The 25,679-nt window shown below is 47.2% G+C and overlaps 4 protein-coding genes across 4 annotated transcripts; 3 read left to right on the plus strand and 1 right to left on the minus strand.

Moving 5' to 3' along the window:
* Nucleotides 1-246: 246 nt before the first annotated feature.
* On the plus strand, nt 247-15,505 carry TOT_020000967 (uncharacterized protein; the record flags this gene model as incomplete). Its single annotated transcript, XM_009692719.1, has 10 exons — nt 247-2,320; nt 2,631-5,070; nt 5,291-5,745; nt 5,833-7,424; nt 7,479-7,630; nt 7,664-8,550; nt 8,828-12,466; nt 12,615-13,209; nt 13,345-13,639; nt 13,874-15,505. 10 exons carry the CDS (start codon nt 247-249, stop codon nt 15,503-15,505), a joined length of 13,761 nt encoding a protein of 4,586 aa, XP_009691014.1.
* Nucleotides 15,506-15,838: 333 nt separating this feature from the next.
* On the minus strand, nt 15,839-17,095 carry TOT_020000969 (conserved hypothetical protein; the record flags this gene model as incomplete). The annotated part of the gene is made up of 2 exons (XM_009692720.1): nt 15,839-16,797; nt 17,092-17,095. 2 exons carry the CDS (start codon nt 17,093-17,095, stop codon nt 15,839-15,841), a joined length of 963 nt encoding a protein of 320 aa, XP_009691015.1.
* A 672-nt stretch (nt 17,096-17,767) lies between these two features.
* TOT_020000970 (uncharacterized protein) lies at nt 17,768-22,306 on the plus strand (the record flags this gene model as incomplete). The annotated part of the gene is made up of 1 exon (XM_009692721.1): nt 17,768-22,306. One exon carries the CDS (start codon nt 17,768-17,770, stop codon nt 22,304-22,306), a length of 4,539 nt encoding a protein of 1,512 aa, XP_009691016.1.
* A 639-nt stretch (nt 22,307-22,945) lies between these two features.
* On the plus strand, nt 22,946-25,676 carry TOT_020001106 (aldo-keto reductase; the record flags this gene model as incomplete). Its single annotated transcript, XM_009692722.1, has 11 exons — nt 22,946-23,957; nt 23,989-24,079; nt 24,113-24,281; nt 24,311-24,480; nt 24,510-24,669; nt 24,801-24,875; nt 24,906-24,971; nt 25,014-25,119; nt 25,151-25,274; nt 25,306-25,426; nt 25,536-25,676. 11 exons carry the CDS (start codon nt 22,946-22,948, stop codon nt 25,674-25,676), a joined length of 2,235 nt encoding a protein of 744 aa, XP_009691017.1.
* Nucleotides 25,677-25,679: the final 3 nt, after the last annotated feature.

Raw genomic sequence — 25,679 nt, forward strand, 5'->3', positions numbered from 1 at the left:
TAATTAATGAAAAAAGTAAAAAAAAATAAGTAAACTGTATAATATAAATCGAAAAAATCAAAGTTGTAGTAAAAAAAAGTAATTGTAAGGAGATATCTAAAAATCCAAGGTAAAGTAAAAAAATAAAAAATAAAATAAAAGAGATAAATCTTCCTAGTCAATTTAAAATTTAATGTAAATAGTAAAAAGGTAATGAGTGTTTAAAAGGAAAAAGGAAAGAGTATCGGAAAGTACACATCGACGATAATGAGTTGGATTTGGAAGGAACAGAGTTTCATGGAGCAGGTCTGCAACGAATTCCTCTCGTTCAACCTGGGAACAGTGGTACCGGCGCAACTGCTGTCGACATCAGCGAGCCTTAACGCAGCAGTGAACTACATGGTGAGAATCATCAACAAAACGCTCGAAAAAAACGGAACGCTGATTAACGCGCAAGTGTACAAGAGCATTTTGAAGTCGAAGGAGGTTATCAGCACGACGGACAGCATCCTGTGGCAGCACCTGCAGGACGCAGTGACGTCAGCAGCCAGCGGAAACTACTCGCTGCTATACGGCTTCATATTCAGCATGATCAACAGAGTGAGAGACCTGCAGGAGGACGAGTGGATACTGGTGCCGGGAGGAGTGCTGCTTTCGGAAAACACGCCAGCAGAACAGCTGAGTTACGCAGTGCACAAGCTCAGAGGAACGGGAAGTTACATGTTCGTCGTGATCAACACGGGAGGGCTGGGCCTCAAGTACCACTCGTACAGAGTAAACAAGGGAACGAAGCTGGGAACGCTGCAGAGAGACGCGACGCTGGTGCTTAAAGACGTGAAGCCAGAGGCGCTGCTGCACTCAGCCTTCTGGTTCATGCTCTACAGACTGCTCTATGTGCCGAGCACGCACAACTACGAGATCCTGTATACGGTGCTGCTCCCCTTCCTTAACAACAAGTCGCTGCCGCTAAACTGGAGAGTGGACAACCTGAAGAACGTGAAGCCGACACAGCAGACGGCGCAGACGACGCAAGACGACGGGAACAAGAAGCTGCTGATAGAAGCGTTCACGCAGCTGCACGAGTCTCACGAGTCAAAGCAGACGAAGACGGAGAGCGCAAGAAGCCTGTCGATGGAGATCAACAAGAACCTGGGAGGAGTGTGGTTCGACGTGCCAGTTAACACATATAAGCCAGCGATGATGATAGACGCACTGTCAGCGCTGGTGGAGATCATACTGCTGCAAAACGGAGTTGAGGCGCCGGAAGTGGATCTGGTGTTCATCATGCTGCAGCTGTCGACGTGCCTGCTGATCTACGAGGAGATGGAAAAGCTGACGGCTAAGGAGGCTCTGGCTAGTCTGGGCCACCGCAGCACAGTGCTCTTCATACAGCTCTCCTGCAAAAAGCTGACCATGATGGCAGCAGAGTCCCTGCTCTCAGAAAGCAGCAAGAAGAAGCTGATCGACATCGACGAGGACGCGCTCACAATAGAGCTGGCGGCGCACCTCTCAAACAGCATATACCAGACTTCAGGAGACGAGGAGGTGAGCACGAAGATGGTGAGCATGTCGGGAGGAGTTAACACGAGGAAGGAGCTGTACAGCCTGATCTGCTACCTAGTTAACAGCATCAACAAGAAGCTCCACGAACTCATTCCGAATCAGCTGCTGGGCATGGGAAAGGGCTCGTGCACAATGGACAGGAAAATGTGCGCAATAGGAAGCAACTTCGGCCTGAACTTCGAGTTTGAAAACTTCGGAAAGTTCAGGCTCGACGGCGCGAACGTTAACGAGCTGGCGAAGGGGACAGTGAAGTCGCTGCTGCTGTTGCCGGTGGAGCTGACGAGCGTGGATTACCCGGTGAAGGACTACACGGACGTCTGCAAGGTGCTGCGGGAGTGCGTGCAGACGTGCACGATCCTGAGTAACCAGAGGGACGCAATGCCCTACACGTACGCATGGCGCTACCAGCTGATCAAGCACGTTGTCCTGGATCTGCTGCCGATACCGCTGCCGAGGAGGCAGCCGGCGGAAGCACGGTCGGGGCAGACTTCAGGGCCTGCGACGAACGGGTCGGACGCCGGTTCAGTGGACCAGGCGCCAGACGTGCGAGTGGATTTCTGGAACAGCATGGAGATACTGCGGGAGACGCAGCTGGACCTGCTGAGGCTGCTGCAGCTGCTGGCAAGGCACCTGTGCGCGGTCTTCTGCTCGCTGGTGAAGACGAGGCCCATCGAGGGGGAGAAGGCGATCCTGCTGGCGGCGATCTGCTCGATCACGGACGCGGTGGTGCGGAAGATCGCGATCGACACGCCGTCGTACCTGTCGCTGTTCTACTCAGGTAAGAACTTTATTTAGTGTTGTGGTTTAGTACTTAAATGCCGTGTTAGACGCTTAGTTATGGTTAGATAGGTAGTTAGTTACTTCTAGTTAGTGTGTTTTATGTAGTTAGCGATAGATAGTTAGCCAGGTAGGCAGGTAGGTGGTTAGATGGGTAGGCAGTGTTCGATACTTAGTTATGGTTAGATAGGCAGGTAGTGTGTAAAACTTAGTTAAGAGAGAGGTTGGCAGTGTTATATGCTTAGTTATGGTTAGATAGGCAGTGGCACCTCATCCGATAAAAATAACAGGAAAATAATAAACGATTTTAGGAAAATCGGATGGACCAGTGGGATCGTTTGGATTCTTCCTGGGCAATTTTGCAAACGAGTCGTCGTACTACGGGCTGACAGATCCGATGCTGGTGATCGTGAGGAACAAGGTGCTGGAGTACTTTAAGTCGCTGGAGCCGACAGTGGACAAGTACAACGTGCTGTTCACGTGGGAAAATAACATGGAGATAAGTAAGGGAGACGAGCTGCTGCTGCAGCTGCTGGCAGTGCAAATGGGATTCACGAGGAACCAGGAGGACATAAGGAAGTACTACATCAGCGAGTCGAGCGAGTTCAGCTGCATATTCCCGGAGTTCGCAAACCTGAGAGACGTGGCGTTCCTGGCAAAATCGATAGGATGGTCGCAGAACTCGATACCGCTGAGCAGGTACTCACTGGAAGATAGCACGCTAAAGTACACGCTTAACAGCAGCAGCACAATAAGCGTAAAGGTGTTTGGAAAGAGTCTGAAGGTGGGAGCGATAGTGACAGGAAACAGAAGAGGAGTAAACGTCAACTACTACAGAAAGATGATGAAGTGGTTCTCAGGAAGCAGCAGTAAGAACATAGCGAGCGCAGCAGACCCACATAACCTGACGGACATAGAAATCAATAACGAGACCGACGTGCTGCACCTGAGCTCGTTCCCGGACTACGGAGGGAAGCTGGGCAGAAGAGACAGCGAAATACTGCTGCAGTACCTGACGGCGAGCTACGTGAGGATTCCGCTGGTGACGCAGTTCTTCAGCGACGAGGCGAATCTGCAGGCGCTGGTGAGCGAGGAGCTGCAGAAGGTGGTGGTGGCGAGCATCTTCGAGCCGGGGACGTGGCAGAGTAGCAAGATAGGCTTCAAGCTGCCGCAAACGGCACCAGTGCAGAGCAGAGACGTGCTCTCGACGAGCCTCGGCCTGCTGTACAACGAGATACTGAACGCGCCAAACTGCCTGCTGAGCAGCATAGAGCAGATGATTAACCTGACGCTGCAGAGAGACCACCAGGTGTACACAGGAGAGTCGTCGAAGCTGTTGCTCTTCATCACGAGGCTGACAGTGTACATAAGCAACTACATCAAGGTCATCATCGAGTATAACCTGGACCCGACGAACGCGACGAACAGAAGCAAGGAGGAGGGAGATCAGCCGGAAGTGGAGGTGCTCTACGACAACCTGTTCTACGTGCCGGAGATCATAGTGGGCGCGGAAAACCTGAAGGAGCTGCAGGTCTTCCAAGCAAGAATCAACAAGCTGCTTCGAGAGTCAGCACGAGTGCTGACGAAGAGAGCGATCAAGGCGGAGCAGGCGAACGAGCACAACACAGCAGCATCAGCAATGGCGCACGTGGCGCTGATATACAACTACCTTATCCTGCTGAAGAGCAGTGGCAGCTCGCGCTGTAGCACATCAAGAGGCTCGGCGAGGACGACGGCAAGCGAGTCGCCGCGAGAAGACGCGGATCAGCTGTACATAAAGCTGGCGAGCTGCATCTTCTTCGTCTTCGTGCACCACCAGTTCAACGTGGAGCACTACACAGGCATGGACGGAGAGTTGGAGGAGGACCCGCTGTGCCTGCCGGACATGGAAATGTTCAACATCATGCAGACCTCGAGGAACCTGCTGCTCAACTACTTCAGAACGACGAAGGACGTGACCACGAAGATGGAGCTGCTGGTGAAGGTGGTCTCGCAGCTGTCGTCGACGAGCGCGACGGGAGAGGCGACGAGGTCGGGGCACGAGGAGGACCTGTGGCAGGAGATACTGACGCCGTCGCCCTCAGGAAGGTTCACGAAGGCGTCAGCAGCACAGAAGGCGCTGGTGCAGCTGACGAACGCAAGTTCGGACGAGCTGGAGATCGACGACGTGCTGCTGGAAAGCTTCTACGTAGACGAGGAGTTCGAGGACGCGGCGCAGGGAAGCTGGGGATTCGACTCTCAGGTGGCCTCAGGGATCAAGGAGGAGACGCCGACGGCGCAGCAGCAGAAGGAGGAAAAGGAAAAGCAGGACAAGGGGCTCGTGGGAAACACGAAGACGCAGGTGATCACGAAAACGAACAAGGCGCTGAAGCAGTCGAAGTCGCTGGGGAAAAAAATGTACCGAAAGCTGAAGAAGAAGGGGAAGACAGTGGAGGAGGTGACGCCGCTCGACAGGTACGAGGCGTGGCTGAAGATGAAGGTGATGCAGCACTGCGACGTCGAAATCAACTTCCAGACGGCAGAGTTCTCGCTGAAGAAGAACAAGCTGCAGCTGCTGGGACACTGGGTGAATAAGTACGACCACTTCGTGGACATATTCGGGAAGGTGACGAACAAGACGACGATTCAGTCGGCGACGGTGCAGCTCCACAGGAACAGGCACTGGCTGCGGCTGACGGGCCGCGAGTACGACCTGATCAAGTGGGAGCCGCCGGAGCAGCAGTACCAGCTGACGAACAAGACGCCGTTCAAGTGAGTTAAATTTTACCATCGGTTACAATAGAGAATTGTGTACTTTTACACAGTCTAAACAGTGTTAGATATTGCTACCCGTTACTGGCTGTTACTAATTATTGCTAGTTACTTATCAACGCCGGTAGATACTGCGGATAGCTACTGCTATGCAATACTGACAAGTACAAACACCGCCGACAATAGTAGTCATTGCTACCCAGTACTGACAAACGTGTAGGTACGCGAAGCCGCCGAAGGGGCTGGAGTGGGTGACGAGCGTAATGGAACCCTTTGTATCGCAATACGCGTCGAAGTGGAGTTTTTACATAGACAGAGACGTAGTTGACGGAGTTAACAACGCGAGGAGTGTGACGGCAGATAGCTTCTACGACGATTTCGAGTACGGAGAGGAGGAGGCGCTGGACAGCGTAATGCTGTACGCACAGTACACAACAGATCAGTACAGTGTGGGAAGTGTCCACAGCATGGCGATGGCGAGTGGGACGAGCAGTGTGCCAGTGGAAGAGTTTTACCAGAGTGGCATGTGCAAAATGGTGGACTACAGCGGGACGTACGTGCCGCAAGCACACGAGGGGCTGATAAGAATAGCAACGGACACGTTTAACACAATCAGTAACGTCATCACGGACACAGCGTCGACGATCACGAAGCTGGCAGGAACGAGTAGCAGCAGTAAGTCGAAGGAGGCCTCGGAGAAGGAGAAAGAGAAAGAGAAGGAAAAGGCAGCAGCAAAAGAGAAGGCAGCAAAGAGTAAAATAGTAAACAAGGAAGTGTACCTGACGAAGTCGCCACCATGCGTGTATGTGTTCGACATAGTGGAGGTGGGAAGAACATGGTACAGGTCGCTGTGCTACAGCAGCGACGTGACAATGTCGTTCTCCTCGTCGATACCGAGGTACATAACGACGACGTCAACGACGACGAGTCCGAAGAAGAGTAGCATCGTGCTGGGAGACCCGAGAGACCTGAGTAACACATCGACGGACGAAAGTCTGCTGATAATAAGACACGCACAAAGTCAGCAGGTAGCAAAGGAGAGCGCGAGAGAAGGAGCGAGGCACAAGACGTGCGTGGAGTACGAAATGCTGATACTGCCGAAGCTGCTCAACGGGCTCCTTCCACAAGTCCTGCTGGAGGAGTACCAGTTCTGGCAAAACCTGAAGACGTCGGATCTGATAGGGTACCCGATGAGTTCAGTGCAGAGGAAGGCCGGAGAAAAGGAGAAGGACGTGTTGGCGATGGACCCGACGGAGGAGGACACGTCGACAGCCCAGGACCTGACGAAGAAAAATTACCTGCAGGTGGAGCTGGTGACGATAGGGCCGATGGACCCGAGTTACTTTCAGCAGTCGGACGCGAGAGCGCTGGTGAGCAGAAGGAACAAGTACACGGAGGAAGTGTACAACCTGGTTAACCTGCAGAACACGAAGGACGCAACCATCAGAGAGTTCGTGGCGACGCTGACGAGACTAGACGACCTGTCGCACGTGCTGGCATGGTCGCTGCAGACGAGTCTGCAGGCGTCAAACGTGAGCCCGGCAAACACATTCGGCTCGGACGTTACGCCGACGAAGATAGACCTTATCGAGTACGCGAAGCTAGGTCTGACCTTCAGACTGGACGCGACGAAGGCGAACAGCAACCGCTACATCTGCGACGAGTACAACGGACTGTACCTGAACTACGGAGACGTGAACGCGAGTCCGCTGACGAGTAGGCTGATCAGAGGGCTGGAAAACTCGCTGCTGCTCTCGGACGACGACGGAGAGCTTTATATTTTGGTGAGCACAGTGCGCTGCCCAATGAGAGTGTACCCGACGGTGCCGCAGTCGTCAGTGGCAGCACAGACGATATACAACTACCTGCTGGGCCTGGGATGGCCGGAGCTGGTCTACGACGGGCACAACACGAACTGGCTGAACAACCTGGACAGCAAGCACTACCTCTACAAGGTGCACACGAGCAGATGCTTCCTCTTCGTGCCGACGAGCAGCAGCCTGCTCTACCTGCTGATGTGCAGGTTCCTGGACAGACAGTACGAGCAGGTGTGCAGGCTGAGCAGCAACATGATATTCGACCAGGTGCAGAACGACGAGTCGATACTCTACTGGTCAATCATATCGAAAATCGACTCGAACACGGACACGCACCCGGACGCGTACGCGAGCAGACTGCACATCCTTCTGGCGGCGAACAAGCAGGGGATCACGATCAGCAAGGGGATCAACATCCTGACGGTGTCGACGAACAAGTTCAAGAAGGGCCTGAGCACGTTCAAGTCGATCTTCTCTGGACAGACGAAGAGCGCGTCGCAACCGACATCAGCAGGGCATCAGCAGAGCAAGGATGCAGTGAGCTACAAGGATTTCGGGGCGCAGAGAGAGCCGGCGAAGGAGAGCAAGGAGTCGCCGAGGCCGGGAGGCGACGACGACAAGATATTCATTAACTGGGTGCTGCACGAGCAGCTGTGCCACTACATACACCTGAACAGGCTGGTGAGCGCAGGCTGTAAGCTGAGCATAGAAGAGGAGCTGGAGCTGCTCTCGCTCTGCCAGTCGTACTTCAGCAGCATCACGCTGCTCTCGAACAGGTACTACCTGCTCAACACGCTCAAGGCGAGCAACAACGCGCTGATCAGAGAGTACGTGGTCGCCGCGGACGTGGAGCTGAGCGTGCCGAGCAAGCCGACAGTGACGACATTCGACGAAATCGTCGACAGGTCAGTGATAGACAAGAACCTGGTGATAGACGCAGCGACGTCATTCACGACGATGCGCTACAAGAAGCCGCACGAAATGCAGAGCGGGCCGAACTCGCTGGAGTACATAGACAAGCTGCTGCAGAAGGGCGTGACGATCTCGGAGTTCATGACAGTCTACGAGCTGCTGCTGGGAGTATTCCCGCTGACGACATTCCCGAACGAGACTACGCACGGCTGGGGAGCAATGCTGACGCGCGTTATCAGCTACAAGGAGAAGGGCGCGAAGAACATGATGATGTCGACGCTGAAGGTGCTCTGCACGAACCCGGGCGTCGCGGCGCACATGCCGCCGTGCCCGGAGGACCTGAGCAAGAAGAAGCAGTTCGCAGCAATGTTCACGCGAGCGCACCAGCCGGTCCACAAGTTCATGGGCGACCTGCAGCGAGTGTTCGGCAGGCTCGAGGAAAACAAGGAGATCACCTGGGACTCGACGGGGCGCTCGGTGAACCGAATGGAGTACGTGATCAAGGCGGACCCCGTGATCCCGAGGGGGACGCTGACGACGCCCTGGATGTTCCGCTCCTACAGCACTGACTACGGAAGGTCGGAGTTCGCAATGAGGCCTGCGACGATCATGAAGACGACGATCACGAGGGAGCTGCTGCGGGACATGTCGACGCAGCTGATATCGGACTCGCTGCTCAGCGACGTGTACACGGCAGCGGCGACGACCAGGGCGTCGGACGACGACGCGTACGGCTTCAGCGAGAAGAACAGTAAGTTTATTTTGGCTATTGGTTGGTAGTTAGTTTGCATTAGTCTATTTACGCAGCTATTAGCAGTTGGCACGTTAGCCTATATACACCTGACAGTAGTTAATGGTTACCAGGGTAACAAATGCGATCACCCATGCAGTAGTTATTTCATTCACCTATACGCCTGAACACCAGTTAATGGCAGATAGTTACTAGTTAATGGTTACCTGGGTACCAGTACAGCCACCCGTCCAGTAGTTAGTTCATTCACCGACAATAAGCTAATAACAACGCGTAGCGCTGCCAATTGACCTCGACAAGCACTGGATCATGAAGTACGACGTGTGCAAGAAGTACCTGGAGAGGCTGAAGCTGGAGTACCAGAGGTACCTGAAGCAGCAGGAGCAGCAGATGGTGCAAATGAGCACGTTCGTAGGATTCGACGAGCAGACAATAGAGAAGACGCTCAAGGGAGACAAGGAGCAGTTGACGAAAGGAGTGACGCAGCTGACGACGCTGAAGGACAGGCTTTTGAACCTGTTTAAGAGTGACGGACAGTTCATAGAGACGTCGATAAAGACAGTGCTGCAAAAGTCGAATTCTATCACGCCAGGAACGTACGCGAATTGGGAAGGAGCGGCAGGAGCGTCAGGACCGGAGGGAAAGAGCAGTCCGAGCGTAGGAGAGAGAATGAGTAAGCTGGGAGGAAGCATGAAGACGATCATGAGCTCAGCAGTGAAGGGAGGGCTCAGTCAGAACGTGAGTCTGAACATAAAGAACGCAATCAAAAGCGTAAAGGCAGGAGAAGAGCAGCTGTTCCCAGACCTGGACTACAACGACGGGAACCTGGCGTGGAGCTTCGTGTTCGGGAAGCTGGCAGGCCTGGAGAACACAATAACCTTTGAGCACCTGGTGGAGTGTCTGGTGTCGACCAACGGAGACCAGAGTCTGCGCTACCTTAACCCGTTCGTGTCGGACACGAAGGAGATACTGTCGCTGGTAGCAGCAATCATGCTGACAGTTAACAGAAGAATACACGTGGCAAAGTGCATATCGCTGCTGCTGTCGATACTGCAGGCAATAAGAAGGTTCTACAACATGCTCTCGAGTGGAGCAGTGGCGAGTTACGGAAGGCAGGGAGGGCAGGTGTCGACGAAGGAGGAGGAAGTTAACATGCTGAAGTGTGAGATAATAACGTCCTCAAAGCTTCTCTCGGAGAAGCTGAAGGTGTCAAGGCACTACATAAGGTACGAGGAGACCCTGGGAATACAGTTCGACCCGAGGCTGCTGCTCTTCGAGTTCAACTGCGGAATACTGCTCTACAAGAGACAAGTGGAGCTGGTGCAAAACTTCATGAAAAACGCAAAAAGCAACAGCAGCTGCTGCCACCAAATGATCATGGGAGAAGGAAAGACGACAGTAGTAGGGCCGCTGCTGTCGCTGCTGTTGGCGGACGGAGAGAAGCTGTTCGTGCAGGTGTGCCCGAACTCGCTGCTGGAGTTCACGAGAGCGACGCTGAGAGAGACATTCTCAGCAGTTATCAAGAAGAACGTGTACACCTTCAAGTTCACGCGCTTCGACAAGGCGACGCCGGAGCTGTACCTGAAGCTGCTGCAGGCGAAGCAGACGCGGTCGGTGGTGATAGCGACGCCGACGAGCATCAAGTCGCTCTTCCTGAAGGTGGTCTACTGCTTCCACAAGCTGGAGTCAGGAGAGCTGAAGCAGGACGTGGTGAGGAGAGTTAACAACCTGCACAAGAAGCTGGTGAGCATCTGGAACATGACGAGCACGAAGGTGGTGGACCTGGCGCACACGACGGCAGGAGGCAGCAAGGAAAAGTCGAAGAAGAGCAAAGATGAGAAGAAGGAGAAGACCAAGGAAAAGGGAGGACAGGGCGCGGGGTCGGCAGACGGGAACGATTACGTGTACCACAGAGACGTGCAGCTGGAGATGGACATGTGTCTGCGGATCCTGGAGCTCTTTAACAACGCAGTGCTGCTGATGGACGAGATCGACCTGCTGCTGCACCCGCTGAAGAGTGAGCTGCACTGGCCGATGGGACAGAAGGTGCCAATCTCGCACCTGAACAACAGCGAGTTCCAAATCAGGTGGCTGCTCCCCTGGCACATCCTGCGAGTGCTCTACGCGAACCCGGAGCAGCAGATGGGCAAGGGCGAAGGGCAGATCTACGCGAGAATCAGGTCCTGCATCGAGGAGGCGGTGGCGAACAGCTACCTCTCAAACTTCCCGCACATCATTCTCCTCTCGACGAAGTGGTACCAGAACGAGCTGCTGCCGCTGATGGTGGAGTGGGTGTACCAGTTCCTGCGCACGAAGAACCTGCTGACGGAGAGCTACAACGAAGTGTACCAGTACGTGGTCAACAAGAACGTGAGCAGCAGCCTGAAGACAGTGAAGGTGCTGGTCTTCACGCGCGAGTGGCTCTGCAGCATATTCCCGCACGTCATCGCGAAGGTGAACCAGGTTAACTACGGCATCCTGAGCCTGAAGCAGATCGAGGACGGGCTGGCGCACAACCCGAACATGCCGCAGACGAGGAGGATGCTGGCAGTGCCCTTCGTGGGCAAGGGGACGCCAGCAAGAGACTCGGAGTTCTCGCACCCGGACGTGCTGATCGGCTTCACTATCCTGTCCACGGTCTACCAGGGCCTGCGCTTCTCGGACTTCGTGCTCACGATCAGGAGCCTCTGCAGCAACTTCTACCAGGAGCCGGGCAAGACGGAGTTCAGGCCCTCGTACAAGCTCTTCAACAGATGGCTCAACTCAGTGGGCTACTACAGCAACGAGACTGCGAGGAGTACAGGAAGCAGAAACAGCTACCACTACATAAGGTACCTGGAGGAGGGCGCGTCGGCGAGAGAGGCGGAAGGCAGGAAGGTGAACGGCACTACGACGAACGCTGTCAGCGACGTCCTGAGCGGTGGAGGAGCTTCAGTTCTGAACGGTGTCAACGGCGCTAGACTGATGAGCGCCACGTCGGAAGGCGCTAAGAAGCAGGGGAAGAGCGAGTTCAGCGAGAGTCTGGAGGACCTGTTTGGGTCGCCAAAGAAGGCTGAGGAGGCGAGTAACGCAGCGACGCACAGAGTGGAGGAGCAGCCAGCTGAGGTGGAAATGGACAGAATATGGTGCCTGGACGGAATCAACGTCTTCGACAACGAGCAGCTGCTGGCACTCTACCAGATACTGAAGAGAAGCACGCTCGTGATGGAGTACTACCTCTGCAAGGTGCTCTTCCCGCTGGCGATGGAGTACTGCGAGATGCAAATGACGGCGACGGCGCAGGAGCTCGGCTCCAGCATAATGTTCCCGACGAGGCTGGGCTTCTCAGGAACGCCCTCAGACCTGCTGCCGGTGGAGATGAACGGATGCAACTTCTCGCCGGGAGTCGACGGGAAGATGATAGCAGTGACGACGGACGAGGCCGTGGTCAGCGGCCCGGTCCTGCTGCCGGTGGGCTGGGACGCGGACGCAATAATCAACATGGTGGCGACGTGCCCGCAGAAGCCGCTGGCGCTCATAGACACGGGCGCGCTGATAACCAACTACACGAACTACGAAGTGGCGAAGCTGCTCCTCGTGAGAGGGCTGAGCCACGTGGAGGGCGTGGTCTTCCTGGACGACGAGGACAGGCAGATGATTCTGCTCAGGAACAAGTGGACGGTGACGCTGCTGGCGCACTGCGGAATACCGCTCCAGAAGCGCTTCAGCTTCTACGACCAGATACACTCCACGGGGCAGGACATAAAGCAGGCGGCGCGAGCAGTGGCGTACATCACGATAGGCCCGGACATGACCTTCAGAGACTTCGCGCAGGGCGCGTGGAGGATGAGGGGCATAGGCCAGGGGCAGACGATTAAGATAATACAGCCGCCGGAGATCAACCAGCAGATCACGTCGGTGACGAACAACAAGGGAGGTGAGTGTTTTTTATTACGCAATTATGTATCGCGTTTTATGCCTAACCCCGTGGTGTGGTAGATAGTTGGTTAGCTATCCAGTTATGTAGCTAGTTATGCCCACCAGCTAGTATTATTAGATTAACCAAAACCATAAACAATGTTTAGTGCTCGGATGCATATGTTGGTTGCTGATCAGAGGGCTGCTGAACGAAGTGAGGCTGGGAAGGCTGCTGATAGAACAGTGCGTGGAGAACATAGCGAGGAAAAAGTCGTTTCAAGCGCTGATACAAGACCACCTGAACATAGGAGGGAACGTGCACCTTGGCGCGCACGTGCAGCTGTTCAGAGAGTTCAGAGATTTCTCAATACCGAACACTTTCGCGCCAAAGGTGACGCTGAACAGAAGGATCCTGGACTTCAGCGCAAGACACCAGATCTCACACACCCAGCTGCACTCGATCACGTCGTTCCTGAATCAGCACGACATAACGGACGACAGCGCACACACGAGTAACTCGACAGACTTTGACATCGCGAGAAACAAGGTTAACGTGTCAGGGCCGTCATACAGCATGTCAGGACATAGCTCAGCAAGAACGAGCAACATAAGCCAGATGAATAAGATGAACCAAGATCTGTTTGCACTGTCAGATGAAGAGGACATGTTTGAAACGCAGGACCAGATGGAAGTAGCACCGAGGCAGTCGCACAGCAAGGAAGTAAACGACTACCTGGGAATGGAGATAACAATCGACGACGAGTTCTCAATGGAGGCGGAACACGAGCAGGAAATGGAAGTGCTGGAGCAGGAGGAAGAAGCTACGCAAATGAGAGAGCAGATGAAGGAGGAGGAGCACACGACGGAGGAGGAGCTGCCAGTGCCGCACTCGTACAGCAGAAGCGACGAGGACCTGGTGTACTGGCCGCTCGACAGCCTGATCGACGCAAACGCACAGCTGGAGTTCCTGAGGTGCAGAGACTTCTACCTGTACAGAAAGGACGGGAACAAGTACAGGCTGCCCTTCCCAGAGTACGTGACAATATCGCCGAACTTCTACAAAATACGCTGGTCGGAGCACACGTACAGAAGAATGAAGAACGTGCTGGTGGTGGTGGACGTGTGCAACGACAAGTCGAACCAAATAATATCGCAGCTGACTGACTTCGGCCAGTCTCTAGAGCAGGGCTTGGTGTCAAACGGAGGCTACGGACCGAAGCACGGGCAGCAGGGAAACCACCCGCAGGGGTACGCGACAGCGTCAGGGTCGAACTACAAGCCGCCGGGGCCGTTCAACGCGGCGCCGGCGACCTACAACGGGACGCAGCCACAATACAACGCGGGAATGAATCCACAACATCAGCAGTACCAGCAGTATAACGCGGGAATCCATCCATTGCACCAGCAGCAACAATACAACCAACAGTATAACCAGCAACAGCAGCCAGTAGCGGCTGAGGCGGCGATACCACAGAACGTGGTGTACGACGTGATGAAGGGCTACGAGGCGCTGGACACGAGCAAGCACGCAGTGGCCGGGCAGGGAGTGGCAGGACTGGTGATGGACATAGACACGGTCCTGTCAATACTGCACGCAGTGGACCCGGAGGGCCCTGACGAGTGGGAGTTGATATGCGAGATGGTGACGGCGAACCTGAACAAGTACAGAGCGGAGAACAAGACGAACATGATAGGAGTCAAGGACTTTTTGAGCTGCATGAACCCGCTCTACGCAGTCGACGCCACGAGGAAGTACATCGTGGTGACGCTGGCGGAGGCGGAGGCAATAAGAGCGTGGCTGCACAAAAACAAGGCCACGAAGACGAAGATCGCGCTGAGGCACCTGGCGGCCAAGTTCCAGCCCTTCGACTCGAGCGCAGTGTACGCCCCCAAGTACTTCGACAAGCTGCAGAGCCTGGTTGGTCTGCAGTCGAGGATCGTCAACAGCTGCCTGCGCTTCTTCAACTCGGAGATACAGTTCTCGGAGGCGCAAATCGCCATCCTGACTACAGTCTTCAGGAACGTGAGTCCGCAGGACAGACTGATGTTCTACCAGAACCTGCGGGAGACGCGCCTGGTGGTGCAGAACATCAAGGTGGCGCTGAGCTGCTGCGAGATCCTGTCGAAGGTATTCACGTCGACCGCAATCGACGACTTCGCAATGCGCCTGCTGGGCCTGAGGTTCCAGTACCTGATGGACCAGAAGGGAGGCCCGTCGTGCCTGCTCTCAGCAATGAAGTGCGACAGAATGTCATTCGCACACATGGAGAGGATCCTGAGCCCGAACCCGCAGAAGCCGATCGCGAAGAGCGCGGAGATGAAGGCCTTCTTCACCATGGTCGACACGGACTGCGACGGAGTGATCTCGCTCGAGGACCTGCAGAACATATACGAGGAGCCCTCAAAGCCCTCAATCACGAAGATCATTGCCTCGGTGCAGTTCACGATGGTCAAGTATAAGCAGATAAGGCTGGTGGCGAGTTGCGCCGCGCTGGCGGCGTTCACGGCGAAGAGACTGACGCACGTGAAGTCGGAGACGGCCGTGACCTCGCAGTACTTCGTGCTGCTGAACCCGAAGCAGGCGCCATCGACGCAGGGGAGCTCGCTCGGGTACAACGCGGCGCTCTCGAGCGTTAACGCGGACAGCATCCACATCAACGTGCTCATGCTGATCAGAGGGAGCGGAATCGAGCTATTCACGAAGCCGCCGAGCGACTTCAGGATGGTCTGGAAGGACGCGCGCGAGCCGAGCCTGGCGCTGTGGGAGCCCGAGGCGCCGGAGGGCTACACGAGCCTGGGCCTGGTCGCCTCGACCGGGAACAGGCCTCCCAGGAGCTGCGTCCACTGCGTGCCGAAGAAGTGGCTGGAGGCCGCGGAGAAGTACGAGACGTTCGCGCTCGAGGGCCTGGGCGAGCGCGGCGAGCCTCTGGAGCTGGCGGTTTACTTGTCCGAGGGTGTGCTGAGCCTCGAGGCGCCGCGCCGCCTGCTCCACGAGAACTTCGCGCTTCAGCAGGACTTCTTCGACGCCACGAACATTCCGGCGGTGCTCCAGCTTTAGGGAGCGCGCCCGCAGATAACACGTTAAAATGTCTAAATACACACATGTGCAACTTCTATACATATACACATACATATATATACATATATGCCGTACACGTATACATAGATGGTTATACACTTATGCATACATGGTTGCACACACGAATGTATGTATACACTTACGTACACATACATAAATGGTAATATGCATCTACAAAGTATAGCGCATATACACCAGTGCGTATAACCATGTATATACACATGTATAAGGAAACTCGGGTACACAATTTATTTTTACTACATTAAAGCTACAGTACACGGTACAATAGTTTACAGAAAAATGCTATGAAATCTAGTTTGCAGATGATAAGTTCCACTTTGTGCCGACCTTTTCAGACTTCAATTTAACCTTCTGGCCGTTATCACCCTCTACCAGTAGTTCATAGCTCACTGTCTCATCGTTCTCCACGTTACCAGTGACTTTGGTACATTTGTCAAACCCAGAGGATTTCCAAATAAGGTTTTTGGGCTCGTGGTCTCCGTGAGAGACTCTGGAAATGGTGAAACCTTCTGCAGGCTCATAAGTAAAAGTGCCCCTTTTGTTCTGCACATTTCTTGTATATTTGCAATTAAAGGCGTTGTCTTTCTTTTTTGTGTTAAGGAAGACGGTATTCTCACTAACCCAAAACTTATCCTCCTGTTTCACCAAAGTTAAATCAGTGGATGTACTGCCATCAGTAAGTTTGAGTGTCATTTTTGTATTCTTGTTAGCTTCTCTAGTAAGAGCAACCTCGGTACAGTACCAAGAACCGGTTGCTTTCCAATAAAGTTTATTTGATCCACATGTTTTTTTCTGGACAATCAGAGTAATCTTGTTTTCCTTTGTAGCCTTATAATTATATTCTCCATCCTTATCGTTACCAGTTTTGGTAAAGATATAATCATTTGTGGTTTTCTTACAACCAACGTCTAAAGCTATGGTACCTTTTTCATGATAAAAACCAAACTCCTGAGTAAAGGTCTTCTTTTCGTTGGCACCTACCTCTACAGTGATGGTATTGTTTCCACAATTTGGCAAGTGAGCTCGAACTGCTTTAGGCGATACACCTGGATCTGCGGCCCAAATCAAGTTATCACCATAATAAACAGAAGCAATTCTTTTATCATTGGGATAGTAGCAATGCCAGTCCTTACCACCTATTTGTTCCTTCTTATATTTAAATTCCACATCGCCATATTTCCATTTAACGTCTACAGAAGTATCATTGGAAGATGACGAAAAACCATCTGAAGCTTCACCAACTAATTGATCTATAGTTTCATCGCAAATGATGAAGCTATTATAACAAAAAATAATTAAAAAGTATAATTTTAAAATAAAAATCATGTAAACTGCATTCTTAAATCATATTTATAAGATTTTTATAAGAATTTCAAAAAATCAAAAATAGCATGGGGCATGTAAAAAAGAAAATAACATCAAAATATCAAATTTTAATAGGGCAAATCACTGAATTAAAAAACCAAAAATGGATTCCACACATAAATAACCCTAAAATAATATTAAGAATATAGTTGACCGAGTAGATTTATTAATTTATTAACCCATTATATATACTAAATTTGGAAAATAAATTTTTTATAAAAATTTAATATAAAATTAAATTTAAAACCACCATTTATATTGTTAATATAATAACACATTAAACTTCAGGTGTGTAGCATTTAAAGATATTTTTAAGAGGATTTTGTTGTATTTTTATAAACAACAATTTAAAAATTTATATATTTACTTACACATTTGCTTCAATTTAATATATTGAATAATTTATATAAATTTATCAATGTTTAATCAATGAAATTTAAATAATAACCTGTTATAATATAAATAATATATGAAATATAATTAAATAATTGATAAATTTTTTAAATTGTTTAATATCAATTAAAAATGAGGAATATTGATAACTAAGTTAATAAATAGAATCATAGGTCATTGTATATATATATAAAGCCATTTAGACTATCATTGTCCCCATAGCAGTATATTAAGTATAAAATGTAACAAACACCTAACACATTTCTATTATATTCAGAACTCGAAATTCTTCGACAATGAATATAAAGAATCTAATATTTATATAATTCTGTAACACTGTTACACATTTGCACATGTATAATATTTATACATAAAATGTAGTATGTCATATATAATTGAAAAAAGTTATTCAATTCAATTATAAACGATATAATGAAGCTTTGTATTTGTTGGTAATTAAATATGAAGGGTGTTTCTAGTGAAAAGGATTATTATCCTGAAAAGGAACCGGAATATTGCTTCTGGGAAAGCCAATTGTATCTAAAGGTTAAAAGTTGTCGTTTTTTCAAAGATAACCTTTTCAAATACCTCGACCACGGATTTAACTTTTATGCCTTTTTTACCTGGGCTAGGAGATGGATTAATCTGGTTGCAAAGCAGTATGTTGAACCATATAAGTTCTATCCTCTGCCCATTTCAGATCAAATATTATATTGGCAGCCAATATTTGCAAGGCACGTGAGCGATGCTCTTGTTAGGCTGGACACATACGAGACGTCGAAATCCAAGTCAATAAACAAACCAAAAAAACCGTACAAATCAATACTGATGCGTGCCCTGTTTTTAACATATTGGAAAAGAATTTTGTTTATCATATTGGGATTCGTCGTTCTCTTAACGTGTAACATATTATTGGCTTTTATTTTCAGGGAAATTTTAGACAATTCAACCGGCCAAATACCAAGGTTGAAATACGTATTGTTATTATCCACTTCTTTGGCCTTTTTACAGTTTTTAATTGCATTATTACTGGATCATATGAACTTTTACATGTACAGACTAATCCACGTGATACAGTATTCATTCTCCATTACGATATTCCAGCACGGAATGTGTCACCGGAGGAAGTTTGCAAATAACATAGAAGGCTCCAACTCCTTGAATGTGTGCAACGAGGTTCTCCATAGTTGCTCACCGGACTCTGAGTGCTCTAAAAACCCATTGTTCTGCCAGGCATTACGTTATCAAAACAAGGATATCAATTCTAGGATATTTTCTTTCGAGTTTATGGATTCATACTACATTTCTCTCTTCATAGAATCAACAATCCAGATCGTGCAATTTATTTGTACGTTTACATTTGGATTTTTTGTAGTTACCAAAATCCTCCCAATACATGTTTGGCCATTGTATGCCTTTTACACATCGGTATCACTTTTGATGATTGTGCTTGAAATTTTCAATACAGTGATATTAAAGTACATTTATGGCTTAAAGGATTATAGAATAAATAAATCTAGGGAAATAATAGCAGGTTTGCACCTTATCAATAAGATGTTTATGGATGACATTGCACATAACATCATAACAAAGACAAGGAACAATGAACTTATATTGCTCTTGATACGATTCGTACTATCATTTATTAATAGATTACTTGTTGCGTTAACTATCTCGTTTTCATTAACATATCTGTTAGACGACTATATTAATAACGTTCTTAATACGGATGATATTTCTGGATTTAAATCAGGCCATGTTATGTCATCTTTATTGATAATTATTAAATCGGCTGATTCCATGTTATTTGTTCCGGATTCAATAAAATTTTTGACATATTCACTGATATCGTACTTCAGAGTGGAATACTATATGAATGAATGTTCCCCGAATTTTTATATCAGTGATAACAAATACACGGGTTCAGTGAAAACATCCACAAACATAGTTCCGATAACAACTCAACTTCCTAAGGATGTTGTTGTTTATTATAAGGATGCCACATTCACATGGGTCAACACACGCAATGACCTGCTCAATAAAAATTATGACACATATTTAAAAAATATAAACTTTGAGTTAAAACGTGGCGAGATGGTTATTGTTACAGGTTCTCAAGGTTCTGGCAAATCAAATTTTATCAAATCAATGCTTGGTGAGATGACCCTGGTTGGGGGTTCCATGGCCGTTGTACCATTACACACATCAATGCCCATATTTTATGCATCACAAGATATATTCCTACAACAGGGTACCATTAGATCCAACATTGTATTTGGTCATCGTTTTGATGAATATTTGTACAACACCGTGCTTAAGGCTGTGGAACTTGAATTTGACATATCAACCTGGGATAAGGGTGACCTCAGAGTAGTGTCAGATAATGCACATTCACTCAGTGGAGGTCAACGTGTAAGAATGGAGTTGGCTCGTGCAGTGTACGCTTATTTGATATTCCATCAAGTAAACACTGAGTACAACAACAGTCAATGTTCATTCTTGATGTGTCTGGATGCCTCGTTCCACGGTCTAGATCCATATGTGTCCAAAACTATATTCAATAACCTGTTTAACCTTAAAACTGGGCTATTGATAAAGAATGATTTAAGTGTTGTTTTAACTTCTATAAAAAGAGATCTTAAATCAATATCCATAAACGATGTATCTTACCCCAATATGCCTTTGTACAATATTACCGATAAAACTTTGAAAAAAATAAAGGATATGAAATATTCACAGATAAATGCTAGTCCAACGACCACAGTACTGAAAACTATTGAACCTGAAGAGATGATGAAAATGTGCGATTCAGGAGAGAATAGCCGATCAGGAAGAAAGAAATTTGTAATCGAAAAGTATGAGGATTCCCTGATAATAAACCCAGAGTCAAAGGTGACCGTAATAAAACTCAAGGAATCATTCAAGTCCTACATTATTTACCTGAAATCAATAGGGCCTCTCTTTGCATTGTTCGTCATATTCACATTCACTTATATAGCAATCGAAAATTTTACGTACGTCAAGGCAGGGGGAATGGGAGACCTTATTATGGAAATCGTAGTTCATGTAAAGTCTGAAATTGAGGCAGTATCATCGTATTCGACTATAATCGCTATGTGCAATAGGACCTTAACGAAGATTAAAATCATGACTCTGTTCATAGTTATATTCTGTTTTCTGGCAAATTCGGTTCTAACGTTCTGTTGCCTACGCGGTTGTAAAAGAATACACGAATACTGTATTAATTCACTAATAAATAATAACTCGACGGTCGTGAGGATTAAGCAATATAGTAGTGAAATTTTAACGTTCCTATCATCGGACGTCTTTATGATCGATGAAAACTTCGGGCCTTGCCTATCCTCGTTGCTGATATTGTTCATAGGCGTTGTTGTACAAGCCATGGTAATTGTTTATTCACACCCGATTTGTATACCAGTTGTTTTCTTAAGTCTTTTTGTAATCATTAACTTTGTTTTTAAAAGATTTGTTCATGCATCAAAAAATCTTCAGATTGCATCCCTAGAATCTCTATCTAGAAATAACTTCGTCTGTCAAAATGCAGTTTCATCTTCGTCAACATATCGTAGCTTCAAGAAGGAATCCACCCTTTTGGACAACGTAATAGAGTACACTGACTATTGTATAAGGTCGTGGTTCTATTCTAAGTCGTTCCTTTCATGGGCATCCTTCGTCTCAAAATTCGTATTTTTGGGGATGATGTTGTTTACATTTTTAGCGCCAGTATTATACAAAAAGTACGTAGGCATGGAATCCTTTGTAGGCTTCCAAGGATTAAATGTTATGCAAAATACGAGAATAATTTTTACATTCACGAACTTTGTGGTTGCAATTGCAAAGCTCGAAATGCTAATGTGCTCCATAAAAAGATTTGAATGTTTTATACCACCTGGGCAAAAATGTGTATTCCAAAAATATCGCAATGTACATAAAGAGGATCCAGTGGTGAACATAAAATTAGAGAAAATTCTCAGCATCAATGATGTTAAAGATGCGTTGATCTTAAGAAGAAAAAAGGAATTTAAGGAAGAAAATAAAAAGTTTTATTGTTTTAGAAGGCTGGGTTTCAGACCCCGAATAAATATAATATCACCTAATTTACATTTAAACCAAGAGCATAGCGGTGTTGAGTTAAAAAATGTGTGTGTGTACACCACAACTGACCTTAACCCAGAAGGCATGATCTTGAAAAATATTACAGTGTCAGCACATAAAGCTGAGATTATAGGTATAGTGGGTAGAACGGGTGCTGGTAAAACAACTCTATTGTCAGTGTTACAGAACATATCCACTAACAGAACTGGCCAAGTACTATTGGATGGTAAAGATTTGAATGATATCCCCAAGGTTGTCCTTAGACAGATTATAGGCGTCTTGCCACAACTGCCATTTGTGTTCAAGGGTTGGACTATTAGGAGGTTCCTTGATCCCAGAAAGCTTTTTAGTGATGATGAAATAAATGATGCGCTTGACCAGTCTGGTCTTTTGAACTTTGTTAACGAGCTTCCGGGATCTAAGAAATTGGACAGTGTAATAATACCAGACAACTTAAGTAGTTATATGCCAAACGATAAGAATGATATGGAGTTAAACACCGAAAACCTTAAAGATTATTACGAACAGTGTGATATGTTACTGTCAAACACACAACTTCGAACATTATCATTTGCTAGACTAGTGCTGTACAGAAATCTATTTAGGATTATCCTGGTTGATGAACCTCCATCAGAAAATTGCTATGAAAATGAGTACAGTGAAAGCGATACAGGGACATACGATCTTGGAGTGCCAATATATGAGCTGCTTAAAAAATTCTTCCAGCACTGTACAACATTCGTGACAGCACACGATTCTAATGCCCTGCGTATGTGTAATTCAGTATGGATACTACACCAAGGAATGTTCATGGGTAAATGCGGTGTAGACGAAATTTTAAAAGAAAACTCAATAGCCAATATAATACAGAAATTTGTCAAATAGACAATGTAAACTAGAGTTTTTAATATCTGTAATATGATATTTAAAACCTACACGATATATAACACACAATGGTTAATATGACTGAATACGATATGGTAAGATTAACGTTAATAATAGATTGATATATAAATAAAAGAAGACAAATAAATATTCAAAAAAACATAATAACTTAAATGATCAAAAATGTGTGACAATCTTTCTTACAAAAAATGTATTTTGTTGTGATTTGTTAACCCAATCATTGTTGAGCAAATGGTAAATCGACCTAATATGACCCTTAAAATATAATGAAAGCCAATGATCCATCTGTATAGTTAAATGTGTCAATGTTATTTCAACTACATTTATTTAAAACTTTACTCTATGGTAAAATTAATTCTAATATTGGCAATTTACTTATTGATAAATTCTTGTAAAATAGATTACACTATTGCAGTATTTGTTGGACCTTCCATAAAATTTGTAAGAAATTTAAATAATTATAGCCCAAATTATTATCGCAATTCAAGTGAAACATGTTTTAATCGTGAACCTTCCACGAATCCGCAAAATATACATAAATCTCCATACAAATTGAGACAAGCAGATAGTTCTCCTAATATTGAAAAATGTGATATAAATTCTAAAATATTGAATATTTTGAATGAATTTTATGAGTATTTTACAAGTGTAAGATTGATCACACAGCCTCTTACACACCTAGGACCCATGCACGAAACATTCATAAAAAGCACAAATGGATACACTAAATTGACGAATAAAAATAAATTTAACCTGTATTCTAGTTCACTAATCTCAAAATCACTAATTCACGAAGATTTGATACAGGAATTAAAAAATGATAAAAACGTAAATATAACTCTACTAAATGAACCTGAAGAACACAGACTCTTTAACGAAGAAGAGGAAGAAGAGTTGGACGAGGATGAAGATGAATTGGAAGCAGAGTTTATGGAAGAACAGGAAGAAGAGCCCGAAGAGAAGGCGAGTAATAGCGCAGAGGTAGGAGAGCTATGGAATAAATATAAGCACCTATTTAAGCCTTTGGAGACGAAGGAGGAGAAGGAAGAAAGAATAATGAAGTTGCCAGTGAAAAAGATAAAGGTAGAAGGAGTGGAAGTGGAAGTAAGAATGGGAACCCTGGGCCTACCATGGTATATCGACGAAGAAAACAAGAAAAAGTTAGAATCGACATACGACCCGGACGTACTGGAAGACATAAAGGCAACTCACGGAGGAGAACCATTCCATTTCCCAATAATAAAGGAGGAAAAGGAAGGAGACTGGGTGCCACTGCCAGGAATAGAAGCAACCTACTTCCCGAAAGTGAAGGTGCTGGACCATAAAGCGAACATCCCGGACTACGAGTACGTGACACTGCTACACGACGCAGGGAGGAATTACACGTGGACGTACGAGAGTTCGACCGACACCAGAGCAAAATCATACGAAGGAGAAGGACCACTGGAAACATATGAAGTAGTAAAAGGGAAAATAAAGACTAAAGAAAAAAAGGAAGTGGGAAAATATAGACCATATATACCGAAGGATTATTTTACGTCTCAAAAGGGTAAAATGGAATTTTATCCAAGGAAGAGTCTGGATGTAGGAATATACAGGCAACCAAAATTGGAAGAATTGTTAAACATAAGTAAGAATGAAAGTGAGCTAAGAATTTTTAGAATTCAGATGCAAATCAAATAGTGATATTAAGGAGGGAGAGCTAGGATACCACAGGGAAGAACAGAACTTTTGGAAAAAGGCGGATTACAGGTAGAAGGTTAATTAGATTAAAGAAGATGTGAGTAGGGATAACGGAGATAAGCCAGGAATGGTGTACAGAGAGTTGGGGAAAACAGGAATGAAGATATCGCAAGTGGGTCTGGGCACGATGATGTTTGGGTCAGCGCTGACCGAAGAAGAGTCGCACAAGCTGCTGGACTACGCGCACGACAAGTTCGGAGTAAACTTCTTCGTAAGTTAAAAGGCTGTAACGAGGTGTAGGACACATGTGAGCTGTACCCAGTGCCATTCTCACATAAAAGTTACGGAATGGCGGAGGTAATCTTGGGAAACTGGATAAGGAAGAGAGGCCCCGAGGTTAGATCTGAGATAGTGGTGTCGACAAGGATAGCGTGCAGAAACGAAAACCTGAAGCTGATAAGGAATTCAAGGTAGGGGTAAGAGAGTGAGATAAGTTCAGAGACACGAGTCTATCAAAGGAGAATATAATCAAGGCGGTGAATTCGTCGCTCGAGAGGATGGGTCTGGAGTACATAGACCTGTTGCAGTTCAGCTGGCCGGACAGATACGTGCCAATGCAGGAGAGCGGCGACTACGAACAGATGTTTTTCGACACAGAAGTAAGCACATACTCCTATTTCAAATAAGTTCCAGCATTATTGCTTCTGTTGCGTTGTTACACATAAGCAACTAAATATGACTACTGGCATTGATATGAGTGTTATTCCTACCGGTTAATAAATATGTGCAGTCTATGAAGAAGATAACGCCAGTTAAAATGGAGGAACAGCTGGAAGCAATAGATGAGTTGATGAAACAAGGAAAGGTTAGCTTTAAATGAAAATGAATAGTGTAGATAAGGGCTTGGGGACTTTCAAATGAAACGCCCTGGGGACTGTTGAGTTTTTATCACCTAGCGAAGGTATGAAGAATTAAGAAAGAACATTGAACAATGGGAAATTAGGAGATGGGAGTGGAGCCGCCGTGTTCAGTGCAATTAAACTATAATTTGTTGAGTCGAAACGAAGTGGAAAAGGGATTTGTGGAGATAGTAAGGCCGCAGAACACAGGTACACAAACAAGAGATAGTGGTTGTCTTAGGAATAGGAATTATCGCATACGGACCCTTGGCAGGAGGAATACTGACGGGAAAGTATCTGGAGTACATAGAGTCGACGACCTCAGCAAGGCTCCTTAAGTTCCCTTCCTACATGAAGAGATATAGGTAAGCTGGAGAAGAGATAGAGTAACCTCAGGGGATCACTGGCTGCAAGAGCAGTGAAGGAGTACAACGAGGTGGCAATGGAGTTCAAGCACCCGAACATGACGACGATGGCGCTGAAATGGGTTTATTCAAGGCCTTTTATACTCTCCACGGTAAGATAAGGGATCTCCATATGAGATAGCACCTAAGAACAATTGACAGATAATTGACATAAGTTAACAGCACTTGTATAAAAACATAACACGTAACAATAATTGGTAGATAATTGGAGCAAGTGACCTGTACCAACTTAGGGAAAACCTGTACAGCATGGACGAAGATCTGCCAATAACAGACCTGATGGAGAGAAGAATAAATCAAATACACTGGAAGTGGAGAGACCCAGTGAGAATAATACAATAGTAA

The sequence above is a fragment of the Theileria orientalis genome, chromosome 2, assembly GCF_000740895.1.
Source record: "Theileria orientalis strain Shintoku DNA, chromosome 2, complete genome".
Classification (NCBI taxonomy): domain Eukaryota; phylum Apicomplexa; class Aconoidasida; order Piroplasmida; family Theileriidae; genus Theileria; species Theileria orientalis.